Source organism: Sciurus vulgaris (assembly GCF_902686455.1).
Source record: "Sciurus vulgaris genome assembly, chromosome: 6".
NCBI classification, from domain to species: domain Eukaryota; kingdom Metazoa; phylum Chordata; class Mammalia; order Rodentia; family Sciuridae; genus Sciurus; species Sciurus vulgaris.
The window spans coordinates 31075256-31094050 of NC_136466.1; the positions used below are offsets into that span (position 1 = coordinate 31075256).

The 18795-nt window shown below is 34.8% G+C and overlaps 1 protein-coding gene across 4 annotated transcripts in view; it reads left to right on the forward strand.

Annotated features, from left to right (window-relative positions):
• Window positions 1-18795, forward strand: part of RAD50 (RAD50 double strand break repair protein) — a 93363-nt gene that overhangs the window by 11599 nt on the left and 62969 nt on the right. For 3 of the 4 annotated variants that reach the window (XR_013764500.1, XM_079144106.1, XM_079144108.1), the window contains exons 3-13: window positions 1175-1326; window positions 4137-4322; window positions 5584-5788; window positions 8131-8259; window positions 8507-8672; window positions 9298-9491; window positions 9895-10101; window positions 11284-11466; window positions 12064-12221; window positions 13947-14122; window positions 14690-14927. Coding sequence is in view for 3 of the 4 variants with exons in the window: in XM_079144106.1 (XP_079000232.1) it covers window positions 1175-1326; window positions 4137-4322; window positions 5584-5788; window positions 8131-8259; window positions 8507-8672; window positions 9298-9491; window positions 9895-10101; window positions 11284-11466; window positions 12064-12221; window positions 13947-14122; window positions 14690-14927 (1994 nt within the window). In the remaining variant the exon portion in view is untranslated. Of the gene's footprint in view, window positions 1-1174; window positions 1327-1484; window positions 1753-4136; window positions 4323-5583; window positions 5789-8130; window positions 8260-8506; window positions 8673-9297; window positions 9492-9894; window positions 10102-11283; window positions 11467-12063; window positions 12222-13946; window positions 14123-14689; window positions 14928-18795 lie in introns of those variants that run through there. The other variant, XM_079144107.1, reaches the window with a different exon arrangement.

Sequence of the window (18795 nt, forward strand, 5' to 3'; positions counted from 1 at the left end):
TCTGTCTGTATAACTAATTAGAACAAACTCTTTGGTACTTTCCTTTATTCCTGAATAATTAAGTCCAAAAACCATTAGGTGGGCTGAATTATGAATGCATCCACAAAAACTATTGTAGCCTGTGGGGGATTGGAGCCCAAGTAAAGAATCCATGAACTCACACTTATGCAAAAAAAAAAAAAAAAAAGAAAGAAAAGAAAAAAATAGGGAAAGAACAACACTCTTTCTTATAGTAGAATCTTTCTTGTAGTAGAACTAGAAAATTTCTGTTTGGTAGGTCTCATAATAATTCAGATAAAAATAATAGATGCTAAGACAGGTAGAGGAAGTTGGTAGAGAGCTGGCAGATACAACCTTATCAGGAGATTGAAGTTAATGCTCCCAGTAATGAGATGAATTGAAATTCTGTTGTACCTGATGAAAGGCAGAAGAAATCATCATCACTTCTATAATACAATACCAAAGATGGGTAACTTGATTCCGATCATGAGGAAGTGCCAAATGCAAATTTTAAACACATCCTACAATATAATCTTTAATTTTCTAAATTATCAATTATAAAAGTAAAGGCAAATTTGAGCAACTCTTCTAGACTGAAGGAAACTAGAGATATGACTGCCAAACGAATTACACCAAGTGTATAATTCTGAACTGGATCTTTTTGTTGTAAAGGACAACAGTTTGTAGAACTGGAATGGGATCTGTGAACTGCATGGTATTAAAATATCTATCAATTTCCTCATTTTTGTGGTTGAAAAGTTTTTGCTTTGTAAGAAATATTGGTGACAGGATATCAGATCAGCACTATACTTTGAAATGATTCAGGAGTGTGGGAGGTATATATACTTTTTATTTCCAGTTTTCTGTTATGATTTTTTTAAATTAAACAACATTTTTGGTACTTAAAAAGATAAAATTCATTTATTTGAAAAGTCCAAATACCCAGTCTCCTAATAATGTTGAGTATAGAAAGTAAATAATACATTATCATTTTAGTAAATCAATTAAACAGTATTTTTCCTCTCATATTTTGAATAGCTTGTAAAAATGTGACTTATTTTGAATGTATTATTTCTTTTTTTGTTCGCTCATTTTGAATAAGTAAGATTGTTTATGCTTTTTCTTTCAGATTGTGCTTATTATGGTAGCATGATTTTTCTGTTTACCTTCAAAGGTTGCTCATGAAACAGATGTGAGAGCCCAGATTCGTTTGCAGTTTCGTGATGTCAATGGCGAGCTTATAGCTGTGCAGAGATCTATGGTGTGTAGTCAGAAAAGCAAAAAGACAGAATTTAAAACCCTGGAAGGAGTCATTACGAGAACAAAGTAGGTGTTTATATTTGTTTAAATGTTGTTCATTTTTAGTCTTTTAGATGTATAAGACCATGGATTTTTTTTTTTTTTCTGTTACTTTATTTTTAGGATCTTATTGGTTTTCTTTCAACAGACTATTTTTAGAGTAGTTTTAAATTTACAGTAGAAAAAATTGAGTAGAAAGTAAAGTGTTGCCTTATACTTCTCACCCCTACACACACACATAGGCTTCCCCACTATCAACATTTAAAGTTTTGTTTTTTTGTAAACTGGGAATTGAACCCAGGGGCTCTTCACTCCTGAGCTACACCTTAAGTCCTTTTTATTTTTTATTTTGAGACAGGGTCTTGCTAAGTTGTTTTGGGCCTCACTAAGTTGCTGAGGCTGGCCTTGAACTTGTAATTCTCTTGTCTCTGCCTCAAGTTGCTGGTATTACAGGTGAGTGCCACTGAACCTGACAACATTTAATTTTTGATACTATTTATTAGTTAAATAGAGTGATCACATTAAAGATTTAGTGATAATGTTCCATTCCCTTGAGTAATTTATGAACAATTGCAGAGTCAAAAGTATATAATCATCAATTATAGATTTAAAAAAAAGTGCTAGTGTCGCATATAGAGATGAGAAGCAGACAAGTAGGGAAGAAGAATAATTTGTCCCTTTTAGCTGTTATTGTGTTAGAGTCAAGTAATGTCTTCTAATAGATACGGGTTTCGGAATTTAGCTGCTCTGGATTCAGGCTTTTCTCCTTGTTTAGCAAATTACTTAACTATTCACCTCCTCCCCTCATTTTTCTTGTTAAACTGAGCAGATCTTTAATTAGCCAATAATGTTTTGCACCTAGCTAGAGGCACTGTACTGGCCACGGGTTTCTCAAGTAGGTTCTTTTTTCTGACATACATTTATTCATTCATTCATTCATTCATTCATTCATTCATTCATTTACTCATTTATTTTTTGGTACTGGGGATTGAATCCAGGGTTGCTTAACCACTGAACCAGATCTCCAGCCTTTTATATTTTTTTATTTTGAGACAGGGCCTTACTAAGTTGCTTAGGGCCCCACTAAGTTGCTGAGGCTGATTTTGAACTTATAATTCTCTTGCCTTAGCCTCCCAAGCCCCTGGGATTACAAGTGTGCACCCAGCTTTTCTGACTTAAATACACTCAAGTCTGTCTTTTATCTTTGTATTTCTTCCTGTTCTAATTACTGCCTGTTTCCCTCTTCCCCTTTACAGCCCTTTTTCTCAAGGGTTATTTAATACTTGCTGTCTGAGTTTCTTCATCTCTTTTCCTTCTCCAGTTCCATTCTTCCATTAATATAGCTCCATCTAAGGTCACTAATAACATCTTTATTAATTAAAATAATGCTGTTGCTATATAAAGTAAGCCTAATAGCCTGTTTTCTTCATTTGTAAAACAGGGGTTCATTACCCCTGAGTATATCTTTGAAAAAATGTAAGGATTGAGCTAATGCATATAAAATGCTTATTATGTAGTAAGAGCACATGGATTAGTTTTCTGTAACTGCCATAACCACAAACTTGGTGGCTTCAAAAACCATAAATTTATTATTTTATAGTCCCATAGGGTAGAAGTCTGAATTCAGGAAATTAGAATGTGCACATCTTTGGAGGACCGTTGTTCCATGTACCACAGATCAGTAAATGACAATTGTTAATCAGCCCTTACTTCAAAATTCTTTTTTTAGACCCCCTTCATGTAACACTCTTTCTTTCTTATTACAACCTCATCCTGCTTCATTTATCCAGTCAATAAAGGTTAGAGTCAGACAGGCTTAGTCCTTTATCTTCTATTTTGGCTCTATATTTTCTTCCTAGAAAATCTCATTCATATCCATTGTTCAGATTACTGTATGTCTTGAGGGGATGCATAAATCAGATCTCTGCTTCTAGACCCATTTATTCAATTATCTCTCTCATTTCCTACCTATTTCAATAATACCTTGGATTCAACATGCCCAAAACAAAGCATGTGATTTGCTTTGTTTGACCCCTCCTAAAAATCTTTCTGGTTTTTGCAGTACTTTTCATCTCAGTGAATGACACTACTATCCAGGCAGTGACACAAGCCAAGAACCTAAGCCTTGATACCTTCCTTGTCTTCTATATCCAGTTCATTACCAAGTACCATGGATTTAACTTATATGTTTCTTGAATTTGTTTCCATCTCTACAGTGACCATTCTAAAAAATCCAAACTACCATCATCTTTCCCTGGTCTAATGTGATAACCTATGGTCTTATGTGTATACATTCTCATCCCCTACAGGACATTCTCAGTACATTCAGTATAGTATTTTCAAAATTTGAATGTATTCAAAAAAACAAAACAAAAAAACAGTGAAGACAGGTACTGGGTCTACCTGCCTAATCAGTCCATTATTGAACAACCCATTTTCTAAAGTACCTGTTCTTAGGTGTTTATAAGTTGTCTTTGCCTGTCTGCTATTGATCATTGTGTTTTGTTTTACTCATTTAAGTCTCTTATTTTTTATTTCTGTGATGAAAGAGTGTATTTTTGCTGTATGTATTAAGTGTAAATATTTTAAATTATCTTAAAGTTCAAATAGGTAAAAAACAAATTCTTTACTGTACCACCATATTTTACCTAATCTTGTCATCAGTAACCTGCTAAATCATTTAAGAATAGTACTTTTTAGCATGAGGAAGCTGTTGTAACAAGATAGGTGAAGGGACTAGTTTTTGAAAGAAGTACAGTACGATGGATTGACTAAGCAATAGAATATGTATGACCAAAGATTATTTTACTCACATTCTTGATTTTCTTCTCCTCCAGACATGGTGAAAAGGTCAGTCTCAGCTCTAAATGTGCAGAAATTGACCGAGAAATGATAAGTTCTCTTGGGGTTTCCAAATCCGTGCTAAATAATGTCATTTTCTGTCACCAAGAAGACTCTAATTGGCCATTAAGTGAAGGAAAGGCTCTGAAGCAAAAGTTCGATGAAATTTTTTCAGCAACAAGGTTTGTAATTCTTGAATGTACTTTGTAGCCTTTAAGTGGTTGAACTTTTTTTTTCTTTCCATTTTTTGTGTTAATAGGGATTGAACTGAGGAGGATCTCATACATGCTAAGCATATATATTCTACCACTAAGTTCCCTGAGCCTGTTTTTTTTTTTTTTTTTTTCCCCTCTCCCTTGTATTTTGACACAGTCTTCTATGTTATTCAGGCTGGGCTCGAACTCTTGACCTCAAGGAGTTTTCCTGTTTTCACTTCCTGAGCAGCTAGGGCTATTGGCACACCCTACCCCAGAGCTGGGATTTTTTTTTTTTTTTTTGATAGTGGAAATTGAACCCTGATACATTCTACCTCTGAACTATATCGCTACACCTATTTTTGTTTGTTTTGTTTTGTGTTTTTGTTTTATTTTGAGACAGGGTTTCACTAAGTTGCCCATGTGGGCCTCAAACTTTTGATTCTTCTGCTTCCTGCATAGTTAGAATTATGGGCATGCACCACCATGCCTGGCTGGATGCTTCTTTTATTTTACTAAAAGTTTTTTTTTTTTTTTTTTCATTCGTTAATGGACCTTTATTTTACTTATTTTTATTTGGTGCAGAGAATTGAAACCAGTACCTCATACATACTAGGCAAGTACTCTACCAAGTGAGCTACAACCCCAGCCCTAGATGCTTCTTTTCTTAAAGAAAAAACTTAAAAAGCAAAAGGTCATCACTTACTATTTTTTACCTACTGGCAACCATTAAGCATATTTCCTTTCAGTTTTCTTTCTGTACTATGTTTATTTACCAGATTGATAGCATAAATGCAATTTTTTCATTTACCATTATGTCAGGCATTTTCTAAGTTACTGAAATTGGATTTGGAAATTGCCAAGTTTGGATTTGAAAGTAAAGAAATTTATAGCATCACACTAAAACTAGTAGCGTGGATCACTAACTGTCAAATAGCAGTTTAATTGCTCAGTCTTACTATTCTGTGTTCCTAAGATTGTTTTTTTGAGAAATATTTCTAGAGAAAGTTTATAATTTGAAGGCTATTTTTGACATGGCACAAAAAATTTAATTGTAAAGGTCATCTTAAAGACTGACTGGGGATATAGCTCAGTTGGTAGAGTGCTTGCCCCGCAAGTACAAGGCCCTGGGTTCAATCCCCAGCACCACACACACACACACAAAAGAAAGACTGCATAATGTTCTACTGTATGAATATGTCATAATTTACTTAGCCAGAAATTCTATTTTTATTTTCTGTCTTCAAAGGTACATTAAAGCCTTAGATACGCTTCGTCAGGTACGTCAGACACAAGGTCAAAAAGTAAAAGAATGTCAAACAGAGCTGAAATATCTGAAGCAAAATAAGGAAAAAGCTTGTGAAATTCGTGATCAGATTACTAGTAAGGAAGCCCAGTTAACATCTTCAAAAGAAATTGTCAAATCCTATGAGAATGAACTCAATCCATTGAAGGTAATTTGATTTCTATTTTTAATTGACAGATAAAAATTGTATATATTTGTGATATAATTAATGTAAGTATACATTGTGAAATGGCTAAATCAAACTAATTAGCATGTACATTACCTCATTTTTGGGGGGGGATTCTTAAAATCTTTTCTCTTAGCAGTTTTCAAGTACACAATATATTGTTATCAATTGTAGTTATCATCATGTTAAATAGTAGTTATCTGATATACTAGGAAGAAAATAAATTTTTTTTTACCATGATGGCTTTTGCCGCTAAAGTATTTTTATATGAATTTGAATGGCATGTATATTTCTTAAAAAATTATCAGAGACCATATTATTATGGCTAATGTCTTAGGTCTGTATTAGATGACTAGTCTTTAAATTGCCAAGTTTGAAGTTGAAAGTGAACAAATTTATAACAATACACTAAATTAAACTAGTAGTGTAGATCACCACTTGTCAAATAGTGTAAATTCTTGATCTTACAATTCTATGTTTTTAAGATTTTTTTAAATTGAGAAATCTTTGTAGAGAATGTGTATAATTTAAAGGATTTTCTGGAACATAGTAGACATCAATTAGCTATAACTTATTATTAGTAAAATAACTTTGTTCAAGTAATAAAGCTTTTATTTGGCTAACATTATACACCTGTTATGTGATTAGGGATACAGTTTGGGAACAAAGTAAACGAAGTTCCTGTTTCTATGGTGATTATATATTCTCTTAGTATACAGATCACAAGATATAGTATTAGCATAATTTTAATAAATGACAAAGTTGAGGTTGCATTTTGATTGCTACGAAAGTTTACGTTTGATATCTAAAGTTCTGGTAACTGAAGTGTAATATGTTAGTTTCAAATTAGGTTCTAAAAATATCTGGTTGGAGTTGACCAACTTTGGAATTATAGAGCCAAACCTGGGAAGAGTACCCTCAGCTTCATTCAAGGAGAGAATGCTCTGAACCGGATCATACATATTCCAGGAGATGAGACAACCAACTGCCCCTGAAAGTAGGCCTTGGAAACAGGCCACTGAAATAATTTGTTATGTCCCTCTAGCCATACCCCTTCTCAGAGTCCTCTTGTGTTTGAGGACGCTTGGAATTATCATCTTCCATGTAAATTTTCTTGCACACTCAAAATGCATTGCTAAGTCTCTGTGAGTTTTTGGTCCAATCATTGCTTTTGATACTTAAAAAAATAAATGAGAGCTGGGTGTATAGTTCATTTGTAGAGTTCTTGCATTACCATCTGTGGGACCTTGGGTTCAGTCTGCAACACTACAAAATAATGAGTAATAATAGTAAAAAATAAATTCACCTTTTAAGGATTACTTCTTAAACATGGTACTTCCAATACTTTAACTCACAGTACCTTACAAATGAATGATTTTTGTAGAAAGTATTGAGGGTAGGGCATGGGCTTTGGAGTTTTAAGGGGAGTTTAATTTCTTCTTTTATCAGCTAGCTGTGAAAAGTCAGGTAAATTACTTAACATCTCTGAGCCTCAGTATGTTAGCTTTTCATCACTGTGACCAAAAATCCTAGTAAGAACAACTTAGAGGAAGAAAAATGTATTTTAGTCTCATGGATTCAGAGGTCTCAGTCTGTGTATAGCCATCTTCATTACTATGGGCCTGAGGTGAGGCAGAACATCATGGAAGAAGGACATGGTGGAAGAAAGCTGCTCAGCTCATGGCAACTGGGAAACAGAAAGAAAGAAAAAGGGAGTGCCTGGCACATGCATGCAAGGAGCCAGGCATAAGATATAATCCCCAAGGGGATGCCCCCAGTGACGACCTTCCTCTAGCTATACCCCTTCTGCCTAAAGTTATCATCTAGTAGTCCATTCTGATTGTTAATCCATCAAATGAATTAATCTATAGATGAGGTCACAGCTCTCATAATCTCATCATTGCCTAAAAGCCCCACCTCTGAATCTTACTGTATTGGGGATCATACTTGAAAAATTTGAGCTTTTCAGAGGACATTTCTGGATCCAGATTGTTATACTCAATTTCTCTATGCTTCCTTTACATTGCTGTTTTGGTATCAAATGAGATCACTTTTACTAAGAGCCTGGCCCTTGCATGTTTTATTTTCATTCATCCGCAGTGTAAACTAGAATGAATTTTTTTTTAACAAACTGATTCTTTAAAGAATTTTATTTTATTTTTAGGTCTAGATAGACACAGTACCTTTATTTTATTTATTTTTATGTGATGCTAAGGATCGAACCCAGTGCCTTACACACGTTCTAGGCAAGTATTCCACCACTGAGCCACAACCCCAACCCCTAGAGTGAATTTTATTTCTGTAAAATGTTTCTTTGTTTTCAGAATCGCCTAAAAGAAATTGAACACAGCCTCTCTAAAATAATGAGACTTGACAATGAAATTAAAGCCTTGGATAGCAGAAAGAAGCAAATGGAAAAAGATAATAGTGAACTGGAACAGAAAATGGAAAAGGTTTGTGGTAGCAGAATTTTGTTCTGCTTGAAAACTTGGGGATTTATTGAAATGAACCTCATTTCTAGTTTTGCCACCCACATTTTGGAATTTTTGTATTTGTTTATAACACATCTTAATGTTTGTTACTTCTATGTGTATGTTTAAATGAAGGATACTGAATAAGATTTGATTTATATTTGATATCTCAGGATGATTATACCTTCTTATATTTATACATTAAAGCTTTTATTTTGATCCCTCACAGGTGTTTCAAGGGACTGATGAGCAACTAAATGATTTATATCATAATCATCAGAGAATAGTAAGAGAGAAAGAAAGGAGATTAGTAGACTGTCAACGTGAACTGGAAAAACTAAATAAAGAATCTAGACTTCTCAATCAAGAAAAATCAGAACTTCTTGTTGAACAGGGTAGGACACAGTGTTTAGCTGTTCTTTTTGACTACTACAATACATTTTTTGCATGAATGAAGAAACTCCAAGGAATTATACTGAGTGGAAAAAAGCCAGTCTCAAAATGTTATATATAGTATGGTTTCACTTGTATAACATTTTTAAAATGTCAAAATTAAGAAATAGTGGGCACTTGGGAGGCTGAATTGTGAGTTGTGAGAATTGTGAGTTCAAAGCCAGCCTCAGCAACTTAGTGAGACACTGTCTCTAAATGAAATATAAAAAGGGCTGGGGATGTGGCTCAGTAGTTTAACATCCTGGATTCAATCCCTGGTTTGAATACATATGTGTATATGTTTTTTTTTTTCATGGTACTGGGGATTGAATCCAGGAACCTCACGTGTGCTAGGCGAGCACTGTACCACTGAACTACATTCCCTGCCCTTTTTATTTTTATTTTGAGAAAGGGTTTTGCTAAGTTGCTCATGTTGGCTTTAAAGTGATCATCTTGCCTCAGCCTCCCAAGAGGCTGGGATTACAGGTGTGTGCCACTGTGCCTGGCTCATGTTGTGTTATTTTTTAAAAAATCAGCTGAAGAGAAGAATTATTGATTTTTTTTTTTTTTTTTTTTTTTTTTTTAAAGGTCGTCTACAGCTACAAGCAGATCGCCATCAAGAACATATCCAAGCTAGAGACTCATTAATTCAGTCTTTGGCAACACAGCTAGAATTGGATGGCTTTGAGCGTGGACCATTCAGTGAAAGACAGATTAAAAATTTTCACAAACTGGCAAGGGAAAGACAAGAAAGGGAGGCAGAAACTACCAACCAACTAATGGTAATATTTTGAAATATAGTGTTTGCTATTTTCTTTTGTATCAGATTTACTACTTGAATTGTTTAATTTTTGGATGAACCCTATTTTGGAATATTTTTAGTGTTAAATTAGCATCTGCCTTTTAGTGTTAAATTAGAAAAAAGCCTTTATGAAAGCAAATTTTTAAAAATTTATAAGGATAAAAATATGAATAAAATGTAGACCTATTTTTTTATTTGCTTTTAAATAAAATCTCTTAAGGCTAATTTCTGAAGAATGTTCATAATTATTATTATTTCTGGGTGATGCTTTTTATATTTTTTAAAACACTTTATTTTCTTCAGTATACATATGTTACTTTTGTAAAATAGTTTTTTGTTTTATGAAAAAATTATTAACGTAAATTCTTCATGTATGTATTTAGAATGACTTTGCAGAAAAAGAAACTCTGAAACAAAAACAGATAGATGAGATAAGGGATAAGAAGACTGGACTGGGAAGAATAATTGAGCTAAAATCAGAAATCCTAAGTAAGAAGCAAAATGAGCTGAAAAATGTGAAGTACGAATTACAGCAGTTGGAAGGATCATCTGACAGGATTCTTGAACTGGATCAGGAGCTCAAAAAAGCTGTAAGATATTCAGTAATCTAATAATCTCAAGTGCAAGACATTTAGATCTTGTATTCTGAGGCATTTTATCTAATCTTTATTTAACATTATGACACTTTAATAAAAATGTCAGCCTTTGCTGACATATAAACAAACTTATTGGAATATCTTGATCACCCAACTCTTTGGTTCTGGAACCTAGTGGGTTGAAAATTAGAATTACCTTGGGAGCTTGTTAAAGATACCTGTGTTTCTTAAAGCTTCAAACCTTCAAAATCAACTTAATTTTGAGAGAGAGGCATGGGACTGCATGTTCCAAACAACAAAACTAGGTAATTGTTATGAACATCTTGGTTAAAAAATACTTACCTAAGTAAAAAAGCAAGTATTTGTCTTCTAGTTTCCACACACTGCAATTTCACAAGTTTTTTACCTTCTTTTTTCTGTGATGAAAAACTTTCTTAGCCATTCTAAGTCCAAATATTCTTTGTTTCTTACCTGTCCCCTTCCTTCACATTTTTATCACCAAAGTTATCATCCTAAAGTTTGCAAATCCTTTTTGAAATTCCATTTTGATCATTTAAACTTTTTTTTTCCTCCTTAACTCATCATCATACCATATATTTTTATCATTTTTGGCACATATCACAATATTCTTTTGTTGGGGTAAGGAAAGACCAGTCAGGAACTACATCACACTCTTTTTGTAGTTTCTACATGCCAGATGATATTTACATGGCACTTAATTGTTGACTGAAGAGTCATTAATCTAAATACTTAGACATATTTCTCCTAATTTTGCTCTAATTCTCATTTTTCTTTTCTGTTTGACCCTTATAGGTTTATTTACTAATTCTTTACCATTATAACCTAATAAGGTAACCCTAATGAGATTTTTCCCTAAGATATATACAGCCTTATTTTTTTTTTTTTGGATACTAGCAAACAGTAATACTTTGGCTATTCTCAGGAGTAATTTCCTATACACTTTGTCATTATTTTAATTCTGATACAAAATATATGAACTTGGGGCTGGGGTTGTGGCTCAGTGGTAGAGCACTTGCCTAGCATGTGTGAGATACTGGGTTTGATTCTTAGCACTGCATGTAAATAAACTAAATAAAAGACCATCAACAACTAAAAATATATACTTTAAAAAAACAAAATATATGAACTTGTGCATTTGTTTGAATTATTGATTAGGAACGTGAGCTAAGCAAGGCTGAGAAAAATTGCAATGTAGAGACCCTAAAATCAGAAGTAATAAGCCTTCAAAATGAGAAAGTAGACCTAGACAGGACCTTACGTAAATTGGACCAGGAGATGGAGCAGTTAAATCATCATACAACAACCCGTACCCAGATGGAGATGCTGACCAAAGACAAAGTATGATTTTTTTTTTCTGTTCTCATTATACTGTCTGGCATTTAAAATAGCTTATCTTGCATTCATAATTGATAGACTATGAAGTGTTGATTTGGTATTGACATTCTATTTAGAACTCTCTAAATGAGCTTAACACTCTGTAAAGTGAACTGTTAAGCTTAAAAGTTGTTTTTGTTTGTTTATTTAAACAGGGTCTTGCTGTGTTAACCTGGTGGGCTGCAAACTCCCAGGCTCAAGTGATCCTCCTTGCCTTGGCCTCTTGAGTAACTGGGATTACAGGCATGCACCACTAAGCCCAGCAAAAATTTTATTTTTAATTACAAAAAGTTAATAATGCAGAAGTATATAACTAAACATGTATGCTATTAACTTTTAACATACTGAAATTTTTAATTTTTACATTAGATTTGTTGTTCTTCTGTTATGGCTTAGCACTACTATCCCCAGTCGAAGACTTCAAGAAATTTATATTTTCTTTTTGCAATTTTGTAGTTTTATTTAAGTCAATCTAGTTATTTTTGTTCTTGATATCAAATGGAAATACAGACTTGATTTTTAAAAGTTTTTGATTGTTTGTTTGTTTGTTTTGACCTATAGGCTGACAAAGATGAACAAATCAGAAAAATAAAATCTAGGCACAGTGAAGAACTAACTTCATTATTGGGGTATTTTCCCAACAAAAAGCAGCTTGAAGACTGGCTTCATAGTAAATCAAAAGAAATTAATCAGACCAGAGACAGGCTTGCCAAATTGAAGTAAGTTTTTTGAACATTACCATTGTAATACAAATGTCTTTTCATGCTTTTGTTTTTTATTGTTTTCAAATAATTTATTGTTACACAACGATAGTATATCATTAATTGACCTGGTTTTTGTAAGTTAAGTAAATAGTAACAGGTGATGATTTGGGCCTCAGGTCCCTTGAAAATTTGTAGATCTAACTAAGAGGATTAAAATTCTAAACTTCTGCCAGGCACCATGGCACATTCCTGTAATTTCAGCAGCTGGGGAGGCTGAGACAAGGAGGATCATGAATTTAAAGCCAGCCTCAGCAAAATCGAGGTGCTAAGCAACTCAGTGAGACCCTGTCTCTAAAAAAATACAAAATAGGGCTGGGGATGTGGCTCAGTGGTTGAATGCCCCTGAGTTCAATCCCCAGTACCTGGAAAAAAAAAATTTTAAAATTCTCTGTACATTTCTGTAAATAAGCCATTATAAAAATGATTGTTTTTCTTAGATGTTGTCTTAGCTGGTGGTTGGATAAGAAGGTGAGAAATTTCACAGAGATTTTTGTGGGGTTACATTAGATTCCTGGGAAACACCAGGATTCCTGTAGAGGAAGAGGAACAAGTGAAGAAAACAGAGACAAGCTGAGGGATTCAGGGTGGGAGCCAAGCAGGAATGGTATCTAGAGTGCTGTGAGAAGATAATCCTCCAAGGAGAGGGCAACAATGTTTGGTGCTTTTTCAAGATAGTTAGAAGAATGTTCTTGGCATTTAACTTTTTGGTGACTTTGATGAGAAGTGCTCAGTGGAGCCTAAAATGGTGAAAGTATCATCTATATCAATTATTTTTCCCATATTTTTACCATGATTCACAAGGGTAATATGATGAAGTGTGTGTGCACTCACATTTATCTGAAGCAAATTTTCAAAATAACACTTCCACATACTGTTTACTCTAATATATTATGTTCTTTTCTATTTCATTTTTAAGAATATGCTGAGTACAATGCATTAAGTTGATTATATGATTTGCTGGTATATCATAACCTGCATGAAAAAACACAATATGTGTGAACCTTGAAGTTGATCATGATTTAAGAATTAAAGTGGAGATAAATTATACTAGTAAGCAAAATCTTTGATGAATGAAAGATAGAAGCAATTGTAATTAGGTAGATGACCACAACAAAGAGAGGGGACAAAGGAAAGGCTTTTATAGGAAAGTAGGGAGGTAATATTTTTAAAGGAACCCAAGGGAACTAGGAGATGCCTTCTTTTCTTTATCCCTTCTAGTAGACAAAGTGTCTTCAGCATGCTGAGGCTCTTAACCTGGGATTTAAGATTGTGACCCTCCCTCTCCCAAATCAGGCAGAATTATGCCTTTTACATTTTTCTGGGAGAAGATAATGAACAGGATTGGCAAGTGAGTCTGTGTCTGGGGAGCTAATGTTCATAGAAGTGAATTGTTGCCATGACTTATGAAAAAATTATTTGGGCTAGGGCTGTAACCCAGTGTAGAGCACAAGCTTACAGGTCCTGGGTTCAGTCCCTAGCACCTAAATAAATTAGGTAGGTAGGATGGATGGATGGATGGATGGACAGATAGATAGGTAAGGTAGGTAAATAGAGGGAAGGAAGCTATTTGGGGAAAGTATTTGATCACACCATACCCTTGTAATGATTTGTTGGTAAAATTTTTCTTCTACCTAATCAAATTTCTCTCATGTTTATAATCCACATTTATTTTTATTTTAGCAAAGAACTAGCTTCAGCAGAGCAAAATAAAAATCATATAAATAGTGAACTAAGAAGAAAGGAAGAGCAGTTGTCCAGTTATGAAGACAAACTGTTTGATATTTGTGGTAGCCAGGATTTTGAAAGTGATTTAGATAGGCTTAAAGAGGAAATTGAAAAATCTTCAAAACAGCGAGGTAAGTTACCTACTTTATATTATGAAGGCATTTTGACACTTCTGAATTTTTATTCATAGATAAGTAACTATTAAGAATGGGAGATTAAAAAATGTTTTTTAGTTCTTGATGGATTTTTATTTTATTTATATGTAGTGCTGAGAATTGAACCCAGTGCCTCACACATGCTAGGCAAGCACTCTACCACTGAACTACAACCCCAGCCCCAAGAATGGGAATTTTAGAATCTTGTAGTCAAACGGCTTGAACTTTAGTTAAGGCTCTATAGCTTACTGTCTGACTTGGGACGACTTACCTTCCTGAGTGTCAGATTCATTATCTATAAAATGAAGATGCAACTACCTACCACCAAGGGTATTAAAGAGTAATAAATGATATTATAAATGTAAAGTCCTGAGAGCAGTGCCTGGCACACAGCTCTCTCTCAATAAATGTTATTCTTTTTGTATGTTTTAAAAATAACTTGTACATGTATAATGTGTTCGTAAACCAAAAGGAACAATCATACATCTGTAGAAGAAGGTAGATATTTTTCTCATCAGAAATTTATTTATTTTCTTAAAATAGCCATGCTTGCTGGAGCCACAGCAGTTTACTCCCAGTTCATTACTCAGCTAACAGATGAAAACCAGTCATGTTGCCCTGTCTGTCAGAGAGTTTTTCAAACAGAAGCTGAATTACAAGAGGTCATCAGTGATTTGCAGTCTAAGCTGAGGCTTGCTCCAGATAAACTCAAGTCAACAGAGTCAGAGCTAAAGAAAAAAGAAAGGCGGCGTGATGAAATGCTGGGACTTGTGCCCATGAGGTGAGAACAGGGATTTATCATTGCTGTACATGTAGCCGTTGCCTTGTAAGGCCTGGCCACTGTGCCTGGCATATGGTAGGTGCTTGGTAAGGATGTGTTGAAAAATTAGAAATCAAAGTCAGGATTCTGAACCAGTAATACCTTACCTTGTGTTATTTATATGATAGAAGAATCAGTGATTTTGTTTAAAGGTAAGCTTGTTTTTAAAACTAGGTGTATTCTTTATGTGTGTGTGTGTGTGTGTGTGTATAATTCCTGAGGCATACGTTTTGATAGATTTAGAACTATTTGTTGATAGTCACTCTCTAGCAAAAGAATTAAAGTCCTGAAAAATACTTTCAAAGATCAAATTTTAAACTTTTTGTCTTTCCCCCTTCAAAAAGGATGAATCAGATTGTTTCTGTTGTGCTGTTCCCTCACTTACCCAAGAAATTTATTCATTTTTCTCTTTCTACATCTTCATTGGTACATTGTAGTTATACATATGATGGGATTTTTTGTTACATATTCATAAATGCACACAGTATAACAATATAATTTGACCAATATCACTCACCAACACTTCCCCCTTCCCTTCTCTCCTCCTGCCCACTGGGCCCTTTCCTCTACTGATCTTCCTTTGACTTTAATGAGACATCCCTGCCATCTTTCTTTCCTTTTTCCTTTCTAGCTTCCATATTTGAGAGAATATTTGACCTTCTGAGTTTGGCTTATTTTGCGTATCATTCTGTCCATTTTCCTGCAAATGACATAACTTCATTTTTATTTATGGCTGAATGACGCTCCATTGTGTGTGTGTGTGTGTGTGTGTGTGTGTGTGTGTATACACACCTCATTTTCTTTATTCATTCATCTGTTGATGAACACCTAGTCTGGTTCCATAGTTTGGCTATTGTTAATTAAGCTGCTGTAAATAGGAATATACATGTATCACTGTAGTATGATGACTTTAATTCTTTAGGATAAATACCAGGGAGTGGCATAGCTGGATTATATGGTGGTTCCATGCCTAGACATTTGAGGAAACTTCATACTGCTAATTTACAATCCTACCAACAGTTGCACAAGAAGTTTAGATGGTAGTTTTTGTTGTTATTTTGTTTGGTTTGGTATTGGGAATTGAAACCTAGGTGTTCTACCACTGTGCTACATTCCTGTTCCTTTTTATTTAGTTTTCATTTTTTGAAACAGGGACTCACCAAGTTTCTGGGACTGCCCTCAAACTTTTGATCCTCCTGCCTTAGCCTTCTGAGTCCTGGGATTACAGGCTTGCACTGCCACACCTGGCTAGATGATGATTGTCTTTTTATAAATAAAATCAAGTCAGGAAATATATAATGATTGCCCTGATATATCCCAGAACATAGAGTACAAGTCTGATCACAGAGACCAGTAAGATATGATCCAAGAGGAGTCTAATTAAAAAGAGATAAATTCTCAATATTAGATAGAAAGCTGGGCTTAATAATGTGCTTAGAAATACACAAGTTAAAAAAAGAGAAGCCATTGGATACAGAATGAGATAAGTGTTTTGAGAATGAAGTAGGAATGAGAGTATAAAACCTGGAGAAGTCTGTATGACTCAGTTAGAAGGAGGAAAGGGAAGAGGGAAATTAGAACCCTTTATGCACAGGAAGAGCAGTAGGACTTGTGCTGCCACTGAAGTGTTATTTGGTATTTGAGAAATCATTCATAGGGATTGATTCCCATAAGTTGGAAAGTTAAGGCTACATTAAATCAGGCCTAGTTGTTTCATGAGTTATAAAAAATCATCTTAAGGGATTTAATGAAATGTGTATTTTTAGGGAAATTGAGTGATTCAGGATGAGAAAATATCTGGAAGCAGAAAAACCAGGAGAGTATATTGTCCAGGAAAACCAAGGATGAATTTCAGGAAAAAGGAGGAGAGGTCTAAGACGATGTTCTTTGTGGCAGCCAGCTGCTAAGTTGGTCCCTAGTGGACTCTGCCTCCTGGTATTCATGTGTTGTCTCCTCTCATAATATTGCAGGTTTGATCTGTGTAGCCAGTAAAATGGGACAAAAATGATAGCTTGTCCCTTACAAGGTTAGGTTACCTAAAGTGTTATGGCTCCTATACCCCGCTTCTGGGAGAAGGTAGTGGTCGTGTTGTGAACATTCCTGTGGAGAGTCCCATGTGGCAAGAATCTAAGACCTTTGAACACGTAAGTTTGGAAGCAGGTTTTGTAGCATTAAGCCCTGAGAAAACTGTATCCCTTGCTGGCAGCTGGATTATACTTTATGAAAGACCCAATGTCAAAAGCATATTTCCTGATCCTCATAACTTTGAGAAATAATGTGTGTTTGTTTTAAGCTGCTAAGTTTGGGGGTATTTTATTATGTAACAGTAGGTAACTAGTGTAAGCACCAAGTTTCATGAGACCACAGAGAAAATGTGATAAGAGATAGAGCAGTAGTTCAAGAATGAAAAGGAAAGAGAATAAAATAATATCTATAAAAGATCAAATAGAATATAAAGCTTGAAGTTATAGAAAGTACACAAAGAGGATATGTAAAGTTGTTGTTTGTTCTGTGTGATATAATTAGTAACAGAAATTAACATAGTATTAAGTTTTAGGACCCTTCTCAGAGTAAGGTGCTTGTCTTATTCATTGTTGTGTCTCCACAGGTCCTTATTATTTTATAACTTTGATAACTGTTTGATGAGTGAAGGAGAATTGTAGGAGCTGTTCTACTTGTTGCCATGTAACAAACATCCTCAAAATCTAGAGCCTCACAGCGGTGATTTTTTTTTTTTTTAATGATTTTTCTTGGTTTTTGTGAAGTGCCTGGGCTCAACTGAGTGGTTCTCACTGGAGTCTTTCAGGTGGCTGCAGTCAGATATTGGCCATAGTTCTCTCAAGGCTCAACAGGGCTGGGCATTCAAGACAGGCCATTCATGACTACAGTGATGCTGACTGTTGGCTGTGAGCTCAGCTGGAGCTGTCAGACAGGATGCCTTCACATGGCTGGCTTACCAAAGGAAGTCTCCCAAGTGCAAGTATTCTAAGAGACAGGAAATAAAAGCTGCAAGTCTCAAGGCCTGGGCCTGAAACCAACACAGTGGCTCTGCTGCCATTTTTTGTTGATCAGAATAATCAGCAAACCTGCCAAAATTGAATCACAGAAGACACTCTGCCTCTCAATGGGAGGAGAGTCAAAGAATTTATGACTGACCTTAATCTACCTAGTATTCTTAGATCTATGGCAGCACCTTGTGCCATTTGTGTCACCACACATTAAGAAGCTGGGATTGGTAGAACTCAGTGTTAGAGCACTTGCCTAACATGCATGAGGCACTGAGTTACAATTCTCAGCACTGCATGTAAATAAATAAATAAATGTCCATCAACTACTATTTTAAAAAAGAAGAAGAAGAAGCTGAAGCTAGAAAAGGTCCAGAAGAAACACTAAAAGTAGACCAAGATGTTAGCAGGGCTTCTAAGTGAAGACATGGTGAAACCATTTCTATTAAAAATACCAAAACATGAAAACCAGAAGAGCAAGCTAATGATGGCTCCCAGAGTGTTTACCAGCCTCTAGCAGGATGCCATCCTGGAGAGTAATGGAATTAGTTTCTATTGAGAGAAGAAGTCCTCTCTCCCAGAGTGGGAAATAACTTTATGAAACAGATTCCTAATTCTCACTCTGCTGAATGACCTTAGGGATACTTAACCCATCTGGACCTTAATTTTGCCCATGTAAAATGAGGGGGTTGACTTAGATGACCATTAAGTTTCATTCCAGCTCTGGCTGTAGTATAGGACACTGCTTTCATACACCTCTTGGGTCAGCAACATTTTCAAGGTCTATTTGTGATAGTCACTTAGATTTATTTATTGGTGGTGAA